Source organism: Salmo trutta, unplaced genomic scaffold, assembly GCF_901001165.1.
Source record: "Salmo trutta unplaced genomic scaffold, fSalTru1.1, whole genome shotgun sequence".
NCBI classification, from domain to species: Eukaryota; Metazoa; Chordata; class Actinopteri; order Salmoniformes; family Salmonidae; genus Salmo; species Salmo trutta.
The window spans coordinates 1,007,616-1,019,400 of record NW_021823319.1 but is presented as its reverse complement, the minus strand read 5'-3'; the positions used below and the strand labels follow the sequence as shown (position 1 = coordinate 1,019,400).

Sequence of the window (11,785 nt, the reverse complement as noted above, 5' to 3'; positions counted from 1 at the left end):
GTAATAGACTCTCATTCTGAATGATCACACAACGGGTGGCAATTCTTATTGGTCACTGTCACATGACACCCAACTATAACTAGTAGGTACATTCTCTGCCTGGACAACTGCTGCAGGGCAGTCCAAGGACAACACGGGACAGACAGACACTCAGAGAGAGAGAGAGAGAGACAGAGAGAGAGAGAGATAGAGAGAGAGAGAGAGAGAGAGTGGAAGGACACTGACTGACAGACTGATCAGCTTTCTGACTCCAAACACCCAACACATCTTCTGATCGAGCTGCATCGGCGACTTCAGGAGAAGAAACTCACACAAAGGGTTTTGTCTTGTCTCCTGTTTCACCCCTGTTGTTCCGTCGTCCGCTCTGTTCACCCCTGTTGTTCCGTCGTCCGCTCTGTTCACCCCTGTTGTTCCGTCGTCCGCTCTGTTCACCCCTGTTGTTCCGTCGTCCGGTCTGTTCACCCCTGTTGTTCCTGTAGTCAGGTGTGTCGTTGTAAAGCTTCAGGATGCAGAACCAGACGATGCAGAGCCAGATGATGCAGAGCACGACGATGATGCAGAACCAGACGATGCAGAGCCAGATGATGCAGAACCAGACGATGCAGAGCCAGATGATGCAGACGTCTGTAGACTACAGTAATGGATACAGGATGCAGACGTCAGTAGACTATAATAATGGATACAGGACGCAGATGCAGGAACAGCAGGATAATGACTACACCATCCAGGAGGATGAGTGGGACAGAGACCTGCTCCTGGACCCCGCCTGGGAGAAACAGCAGAGAAAGGTTGGATACTTCAAATCAAATCTAATGTATTTATATAGCCCTTCGTACATCAGCTGATATCTCAAAGTGCTGTACAGAAACCCAGCCTAAAACCCCAAACAGCAAGCAATGCAGGTGTAGAAGCTCTCTTCCCTCCTACCTGAGGTTATCTAGGATCTGTCCACTCCCCTCTCTTCAAATCAAATCAAATGTATTTATATAGCCCTTCTTACATCAGCTGATATCTCAAAGTGCTGTACAGAAACCCAGCCTAAAACCCCAAACAGCAAGCAATGCAAGTGTAGAAACACGGTGGCTAGGGAAAACTCCCTAGGAAAAACTAGAAAGGCCAAAAACCTAGGAAGAAACCTAGAGAGGAACCAGGCTATGGGGGGTGGCCAGTCCTCTTCTGGCTGTGCCGGGTGGATATTATAACAGAACATGGTCAAGATGTTAAAATGTTCATAAATGACCAGCATGGTCAAATAATAATAATCATAGTAGTTGTCGAGGGTGCAACAAGCACGTCCGGTGAACAGGTCAGGGTTCCGTAGCCGCAGGCAGAACAGTTGAAACTGGAGCAGCATCATGCCAGGTAGTCCTCATTAGTTGTCTGTCTATTCGTTCATATTTCCACATTTGGTAAAGGTTTACAGAAGCCTAGTCAAGTGAGCCAAGGCTGAGGAAGTAACTGAATGTCAAAACACAGCAGTAGTAGGAGACGGGCTGATAAACTCTACTATTTACCGTGTTATTAATATTTACTCATGTGCATAATTAATATTTAAGAAATTGCACTTTTTCTTTGTTGTAAACGTTTTAATTCTAGGCCTACAAAGAGAGGGCAGAGGTCTGTGGATGTAATGCCTGGCTGTCAAATGAGTCAAAACAACAACACGTCATAATGAGAAGGTTTTTACATCTCAGTGTAACAGTGTAGCTTCCGTCCCTCTCTTCGCCCCAACCTGGGGTTCGAACCAGGGACCCTCTGCACACATCAACAACTGACACCCACACGAAGCATCGTTACCCCCATCGCGCCACAAAAGCCGCGGCCCTTGCAGAGCAAGGGGAAGCCCTACTTCAGGTCTCAGAGCGAGTGACGTCACCGATTGAAACGCTATTAGCGCGCGCCACCGCTAACTAACTAGCCATTTCACATCAGTTACATCTATTATATATATATATATATCTATTATATCTATATCTATATCTTACAACAGCACCATTAAAGGGACACAAATACTGATTACTTTACTTAGAAAAACAACAGCAGGTACAGTGTGAGAGACACTATGTGGGTAAAGCGGGCACCAGACAGCCATGACAGTCAAGCCAACAATAGCTTCCAGGCAGCCATGACAGTCAAGCCAACAATAACTCCCAGGCAGCCATGACAGTCAAGCCAACAATAACTCCCAGGCAGCCATGACAGTCAAGCCAACAATAACTCCCAGGCAGCCAGGCAGCATAGCAATGACCTGCGCTTCAGCTCCAGCTCTCTCGCTGCCGTTCCTTGGATTCGTGTGTTTTATGAGAACTGTCAACAGATAGTCTGGTAACACAGAGAATGTACGTGACGTCCTCTAGGGCCGAAGCGGGGACAGAATGGATGCTATAAGCTAATTATAGCTAATGGACTAGAGAGGAGGAGGGGGGGTTATACAGAGTTGGCTCAGACAATGTCCTTGGTCCTCGGTTGGGACTGGAGGACTGTGTCTGTATTGATCAATAACTAACATGATAGATAATGTTCATTTACATCTACAGACCTTTTTTTTTTTTTACAATATAAACCAAGTTCATGTACTTACATGATCAAATGTACTTCGTCTACTCTAGAATTTATACCCAGACCAGGTAACTTTTTATTTTTATTTTTACAAAAGACAAATAATCTGTCACTGATCTGTCACGATATCAGGGGCAACCTACTGTACCCCTCCATATAGAACCTACTGTACCCCTCCATATAGAACCTACTGTACCCCTCCATATAGAACCATGCATAAATACCTACTGTACCCCTCAATATAGAACCTACTGTACCCCTCCATATAGAACCTACTGTACCCCTCCATATAGAACCTACTGTACCCCTCCATATAGAACCTACTGTACCCCTCAATATAGAACCATGCATAAATACCTACTGTACCCCTCAATATAGAACCTACTGTACCCCTCCATATAGAACCATGTATAAATACCTACTGTACCCCTCCATATAGAACCATGTATAAATACCTACTGTACCCCTCCATATAGAACCATGTATAAATACCTACTGTACCCCTCCATATAGAACCATGTATAAATACCTACTGTACCCCTCCATATAGAACCATGTATAAATACCTACTGTTCCCCTCAATATAGAACCATGCATAAATACCTACTGTACCCCTCCATATAGAACCATACTGTACCCCTCCATATAGAACCATGTATAAATACCTACTGTACCCCTCCATATAGAACCATGTATAAATACCTACTGTACCCCTCCATATAGAACCTACTGTACCCCTCAATATAGAACCATGTATAAAAACCTACTGTACCCCTCCATATAGAACCATGTATAAATACCTACTGTACCCCTCAATATAGAACCATGTATAAATACCTACTGTACCCCTCCATATAGAACCATGTATAAATACCTACTGTACCCCTCCATATAGAACCTACTGTACCCCTCCATATAGAGCCATGTATAAATATCTACTGTACCCCTCCATATAGAACCTACTGTACCCCTCAATATAGAACCATGTATAAATACCTACTGTACCCCTCCATATAGAACCATGTATAAATACCTACTGTACCCCTCCATATAGAACCATGTATAAATACCTACTGTACCCCTCCATATAGAACCTACTGTACCCCTCCATATAGAACCATGTATAAATACCTACTGTACCCCTCCATATAGAACCATGTATAAATACCTACTGTACCCCTCCATATAGAACCTACTGTACCCCTCCATATAGAACCATGTATAAATACCTACTGTACCCCTCAATGTAGAACCATGTATAAATACCTACTGTACCCCTCCATATAGAACCTACTGTACCCCTCCATATAGAACCATGTATAAATACCTACTGTACCCCTCCATATAGAACCATGTATAAATACCTACTGTACCCCTCCATATAGAACCTACTGTACCCCTCCATATAGAACCATGTATAAATACCTACTGTACCCCTCCATATAGAACCTACTGTACCCCTCCATATAGAACCATGTATAAATACCTACTTTCCCCCTCAATATAGAACCATGTATAAATACCTACTGTACCCCTCAATGTAGAACCATGTATAAATACCTACTGTACCCCTCCATATAGAACCATGTATAAATACCTACTGTACCCCTCCATATAGAACCATGTATAAATACCTACTGTACCCCTCCATATAGAACCATGTATAAATACCTACTGTACCCCTCCATATAGAACCTACTGTACCCCTCCATATAGAACCATGTATAAATACCTACTGTACCCCTCCATATAGAACCATGTATAAATACCTACTGTACCCCTCCATATAGAACCATGTATAAATACCTACTGTACCCCTCAATATAGAACCATGTATAAATACCTACTGTACCCCTCCATATAGAACCTACTGTACCCCTCCATATAGAACCATGTATAAATACCTACTGTACCCCTCCATATAGAACCTACTGTACCCCTCAATATAGAACCATGTATAAATACCTACTGTACCCCTCCATATAGAACCATGTATAAATACCTACTGTACCCCTCAATATAGAACCATGTATAAATACCTACTGTACCCCTCCATATAGAACCATGCATAAATACCTACTGTACCCCTCCATATAGAACCTACTGTACCCCTCCATATAGAACCATGTATAAATACCTACTGTACCCCTCCATATAGAACCATGTATAAATACCTACTGTACCCCTCCATATATAACCTACTGTACCCCTCCATATAGAACCATGTATAAATACCTACTGTACCCCTCCATATAGAACCATGTATAAATACCTACTGTACCCCTCCATATAGAACCTACTGTACCCCTCCATATAGAACCATGTATAAATACCTACTGTACCCCTCAATGTAGAACCATGTATAAATACCTACTGTACCCCTCCATATAGAACCATGTATAAATACCTACTGTACCCCTCCATATAGAACCATGTATAAATACCTACTGTACCCCTCCATATAGAACCATGTATAAATACCTACTGTACCCCTCCATATAGAACCATGTATAAATACCTACTGTACCCCTCCATATAGAACCATGTATAAATACCTACTGTACCCCTCCATATAGAACCATGTATAAATACCTACTGTACCCCTCAATATAGAACCATGTATAAATACCTACTGTACCCCTCCATATAGAACCATGTATAAATACCTACTGTACCCCTCCATATAGAACCTACTGTACCCCTCCATATAGAACCATGTATAAATACCTACTGTACCCCTCCATATAGAACCATGTATAAATACCTACTGTACCCCTCCATATATAACCTACTGTACCCCTCCATATAGAACCATGTATAAATACCTACTGTACCCCTCCATATAGAACCATGTATAAATACCTACTGTACCCCTCCATATAGAACCTACTGTACCCCTCCATATAGAACCATGTATAAATACCTACTGTACCCCTCAATGTAGAACCATGTATAAATACCTACTGTACCCCTCCATATAGAACCATGTATAAATACCTACTGTACCCCTCCATATAGAACCATGTATAAATACCTACTGTACCCCTCCATATAGAACCATGTATAAATACCTACTGTACCCCTCCATATAGAACCATGTATAAATACCTACTGTACCCCTCCATATAGAACCATGTATAAATACCTACTGTACCCCTCCATATAGAACCATGTATAAATACCTACTGTACCCCTCAATATAGAACCATGTATAAATACCTACTGTACCCCTCCATATAGAACCATGCATAAATACCTACTGTACCCCTCCATATAGAACCTACTGTACCCCTCCATATAGAACCATGTATAAATACCTACTGTACCCCTCCATATAGAACCTACTGTACCCCTCCATATAGAACCATGTATAAATACCTACTGTACCCCTCCATATAGAACCATGTATAAATACCTACTGTACCCCTCCATATAGAACCTACTGTACCCCTCCATATAGAACCATGTATAATTACCTACTGTACCCCTCAATATAGAACCATGTATAAATACCTACTGTACCCCTCCATATAGAACCATGCATAAATACCTACTGTACCCCTCCATATAGAACCTACTGTACCCCTCCATATAGAACCATGTATAAATACCTACTGTACCCCTCCATATAGAACCTACTGTACCCCTCCATATAGAACCATGTATAAATACCTACTGTACCCCTCAATATAGAACCATGTATAAATACCTACTGTACCCCTCCATATAGAACCATGCATAAATACCTACTGTACCCCTCCATATAGAACCTACTGTACCCCTCCATATAGAACCATGTATAAATACCTACTGTACCCCTCCATATAGAACCATGTATAAATACCTACTGTACCCCTCCATATAGAACCATGTATAAATACCTACTGTACCCCTCCATATAGAACCTACTGTACCCCTCCATATAGAACCATGTATAAATACCTACTGTACCCCTCCATATAGAACCTACTGTACTGTAATAGACTAGATCTCATTCAACATGAATGGCAGGGCTTCCTTCCCTGCCTATGGTGCTGCCAGACAGAGACAACAATATAGCAGTGACCACAGAGAGCAGCTATGTTAAACCCTGGAGGAGTTTTAACCATTGGGGGATAGCAATGTCCCCGTCCCCCCATTACCAGGTTATTGTATTTCAGGATCTGGGTTCCGGTCAATAGAGACTTACAGTTCTGGCAGAACTATCTTTTGTCCCAACAATATCTGTTCAAAGTAGTGTCCCAAATGGCACCCTATTCTCTATAGTCCACTACTGTAGATCAGGGATCTGGTCAAAAGTAGTGCACTATTATAGGGAATAGGGTGCCTATTTGGGACCGAAAAAACCAAGTGTACCAGCTAGCACAACTGTGTTAAGGATTACTGTACCTTTTATGCATAATGAATCAGATGTATAACCTGTTGGGGATAGGGGGCAGTATTTGCACGGCCGGATAAAAAACGTACCCAATTTAATCTGATTATTACTCCTGCCCAGAAACTAGAATATGCATATAATTGTTTGATTTGGATAGAAAACACCCTAAAGTTTCTAAAACTGTTTGAATGGTGTCTGTGAGTATAACAGAACTCATTTGGCAGGCCAAAACCTGAGAGATTCCAAACAGGAAGCGCTCTCTCTGACCATTTCATGGCCTTCTTGATCATCTCTATCCAAAACTGGGGATCTCTGGCATACATGACGTGACATTTTCTAACGCTCCCATAGGCTCTCAGAAGGCGCCAGAAATTTGAATGGTTGCTTTGGAGCCCCAGGCTGAAACACGTTATCGCCTTCACTAAGTGGTCTATCAAAAGACAATGAGAATGGAGGGGCGTGCATGGGCCGACTCCATGTTTACTTTATCTCTCCTTGAACGTATACAGGGTTTCCCGGTCGGAATATTATCGCTTTTTTACGAGAAAAATCTCATAAAAATTGATTTTAAACAGCGGTTGACATGCTTCGAAGTACGGTAATGGAATATTTAGAATTTTTTGGTCACGAAACGCGTCGGGCGCGTGACCCTTATTTACCTTTCGGATAGTGTCTTGAACGCACAAGCAAAACGCCGCTATTTGGATATAACTATGGCTTATTTTGAACCAAACCAACATTTGTTATTGAAGTAGAAGTCCTGGGAGTGCATTCTGACGAAGACAGCAAAGGTAATCAAACTTTTCTAATAGTAAATCTGATTTTGGTGAGGGTTACACTTGGTCGGTGTCTAAATAGCTAGCCCGTGATGGCCGGGCTATGTACTCAGAATATTGCAAAATGTGCTTTCACCGAATATCTATTTTAAAATCGGACATATCGAGTGCATAGAGGAGTTCTGTATCTATAATTCTTAAAATAATTGTTATGCTTTTTGTGAACGTTTATCGTGAGTAATTTAGTAAATTTTTTGTAAATTCACCGGAAGTTTGCGGGGGGTATGCTAGTTCTGAACGTCACATGCTAATGTAAAAAGCTGGTTTTTGATATAAATATGAACTTGATTGAACCAAACATGCATGTATTGTATAACATAATGTCCTAGGAGTGTCATCTGATGAAGATCATCAAAGGTTAGTGCTGAATTTAGCTGTCTTCTGGGTTTTTGTGACATTATATGCGAGCTTGAAAAATGGGTGTCTGATTATTTCTGGCTGGGTACTCTCCTGACATAATCTAATGTTTTGCTTTCGTTGTAAAGCCTTTTTGAAATCGGACAGTGTGGTTAGATTAACGAGAGTCTTGTCTTTAAAATGGTGTAAAATAGTCATATGTTTGAGAAATTGAAGTAATAGCATTTCTAAGGTATTTGAATATCACGCCACGGGATTCAACTGGCTGTTGACTAGGTCCCACGTCCCACCTGGCCCAGAGAGGATAACAGACACAATATTGGATTGAATATGGTGTTGTCCAGTTGGACCTTTGAGATGCACCAGGCTGCGACAGACAGTGAGATGGAGACATTATATTTAATAAGGAGCTATTGATAAACTCGACCAGATTCACAGCTAGGGCACACGGACTTCCTCTCAGGGTCAGGTCAGAACTACTTCATTTCCTGTTTTACAGCGTTGAGTCCCTTTTTACGGCCGCATCGGAAACTCCATCTAAGAACTAAGCCATCACTCAGGTCAACCGCAGGATGGCAAGAAGGGGAAGTTTATGGTGCCGTTTGGGATGCGGTTTAGTACCTGGAGAGGTCATATTCCCAACCATCATTCTGGATAATAGAATTTTTTACAAACGTGAAAACATTTGTTAATAATGAGTTTATTTTATGATTCCTGTTAAGTTGACAGTTTGCCACAGTGTCACTACCCCCTTTCAGAAAGCCATGCAACGCCCCCATAGTGACGTGGTCCTATTGAACCAACAGGGGGCGCTATAGTTCTACCATTGACTCATATGACTTGACTGAACGGTATATTGGGGGCTAACATATGGAATTGTTTTAAGATGCTCCCCACTCCTACTAATCTAACATATGGAATTGTTTTAAGATGCTCCCCCTCCTACTAATCTAACATATGGAATTGTTTTAAGATGCTCCCCCCTCCTCAAGAAGCAGTGCGGCTGGGTTGGGTTGTGTTTCGGAGGACGCTTGGTTCTCGAACCTTCGCCTCTCCCGAGTCCGTAGGGGAGTTGCAGCGATGGGACAAGACTGTAACTACCAATTAGATTCCACGAAATTGGGGAGAAAAAAGGGTAAAAAAAAAAAAATCTAATAAATAATAAGGAATAAGGTTTTGAAGTATCTGTCCTATATCTAGGAGATATAAGAAAGCTCAGGAAATATTTACGCTTTTTGGACACATACAGTCAGGTCCATAAATATTTGGACATTGACCAAGTTGTTATTATTTTAGCTGTCTACCACAGCGTATTGGAGTTGACATTAAATAATGAATATGAGCAGAAACTACAGACTTTCAGCTTTAATTTGAAGGTATTTACATCCAAATCGGGTGAACGGTGCAGGAATTACAGCACTTTTTATATGCGGTCCCCCCCCCTTTTTAAAGGACCAAAAGTAATTAGGACAATTAGCTGCTCAGCTGCTCCATGGCCAGGTGTGTTATTCCCTCATTGCTTCATTTACAAGTAAGCAGATTAAATGTCTAGAGTTGATTTCAAGCGTGTGGCATTTGGAATCTGTTGCTGTTAACCCTCAATATGAAGTCCAAAGAGCTGTCACTGCCAGTGAAGCAAGCCATTACTGGGCCAAAACATTGAAAAACAAATCCATCAGAGAGTTGGCTAAAACATTTTTTAACATTGTTAAAAAGAAAGAACACACTGGTGAGCTCAGGAACACCGAAAGTCCCAGAAAACCAACGGAAAAACAACGGTGGTGGATGACAGAAGAATTTATTTCCCTGGTGAAGAAGGAAAAAAAAACATTTCATAACAGTTGTCCAGATCAAAAACACCCTCCAGGAGGTAGGCATATCTGTGTCAAAGTCAACAATCAAGAGAAGACTTCACCAGAGTAAATACAAAACGGTTTACCACAAGACTGTAAACCATTGGTAAACCTCAAAAAACAGGAAGTCCAGATTAGAATTTGCCATAAAAACATGTAAAAAAAAAAAAAAAAAACCCTGTACAGTTCTGGAACAACATCCATTGGACAGATGAGACAAAGATCAACTTGTACCAGAATGATGGGAAGAGAAGAGAATGCAGAAGGGAAGTAGCTGCTCATGATCAGAAGCATACTGCCTCATCTGTGAAGCATGGTGGAGGCGGTGTTATGGCTTGGGAATGTATAGCTGCTAATGGAACTGGTTCCCTTGTATTTTATTGATGATGTGACTGCTGATAAAAAGCAGCAGGATGAATTCTGAAGTGTTAAGGGCTAATATTATTATCTGCTCAGATTCAGCCAAATGCTTCAAAACTCATTGGACGGCGCTTCACAGTGCAGATGGACAATGACCCTTGAAGCATACTGTGAAAGCAAACCAATACTTTTTTTAAGGCAAAGAAGGGGAATGTTTTGCAATGGCCAAGTCAATCACCAGACCAGAATCCAATTGAGTATGCATTTCATTTTGCTGAAGGCAAAACTGAAGGCAAAACGCCCCAAGAACGAGCAAGAAGTGAAGACAGCTGCAGTAAAGGCCTGGCAGAGCATCACCAGGGAAGAAACCCAACATCTGGTGATGTCTATGTGTTCCAGACTTCAGGAAGTCATTGACTGCAAAGGATTTGCAACCAACTATTAAAACTCACAATTTAATTTATGATTACTTTTGAGCCCCTAAAATTGGGGGGGATACAGTATGTACAAATGGTTGTAATTTCGACACAGTTCATACAATAATTTTGATAAAACCCTTAAATTAAAGATGAAAGTCTACGTTTAAAGAACATCTTGATTGGTTCCTTTCATATCCATTGTGGCGGCGTTCAGATCCAAAATGGTGCCAATTGTGTCACTGTCCAAATACTTATGAACCTGACTGTATTAACCCTTTTCTTGTTGGCAAAGAACTACCTCCACACTTACATTTAATGTTTTAAACCTGTACTGGGTTACCTTCAGACGAGTTGGTGAGAGTCTCCCCTTTCCATAGAGGGGTCATATTCGTTTGTAGCCCGAACGGTTTGGACTCTACGGACATTTTCGTGAGAAGACAGATTTTTCAGGACGTCTCCTGGTGTGACAAACACAGCTGTAGCTCCGCCACCTTCCACCACAGACGAGGAAGGCAGACATAGGCCGATGTCCGGATTGAGACGCAGCCCATGCAACAACAAAAAAAAGAGATCTCTACTTTAAACTGATGGATTTTGATGGGGATTGTCACGGATCAATCCGGAACTTTCCTTATGCACACCTGTCCCCAATTCCCACTGATTTTACTTGTATAAGTGTGCCATTTGGTTTCCATTGGGGCTGTCGATTATTGTTCCAATGTCCGTTGGTGCGTGTGAGTACCTGTGCTGTGTGTTTTTTAGGCTTCCGTGCCGTTGTGGATCGCTCAGATGATTCCGGGTCTCGTCCCGTGCGTTAATCATTGTGCGCGTGTGTGTTATTTATTCGAGGTGCTCCTCGCTCTTTTGTTTTGGGTTTCTACCCTGTGTTTTTGGTTATGTGTTTGTTTGGTCTTCGTCCCCGTGCATTTACACGGCACGACTTAATTTGGGTTTAATAAAAAAAAACTATTACGCATCTCCTTGAGCCTGTCTCTCCAATCTCTTCATACCAACGGGACTAAT

General features: G+C 41.7%; 1 protein-coding gene across 1 annotated transcript in view; it reads left to right on the top strand.

Moving 5' to 3' along the window:
• LOC115190131 (alpha-actinin-2) overlaps nucleotides 1-11,785 on the top strand; it is a 39,682-nt gene continuing 27,897 nt past the window's right edge. The window contains exon 1 of the mRNA XM_029748625.1: nucleotides 1-788. Coding sequence (XP_029604485.1) covers nucleotides 507-788 — 282 coding nt within the window. The 5' untranslated portion in view covers nucleotides 1-506. The remainder of the gene's footprint in view (nucleotides 789-11,785) is intronic.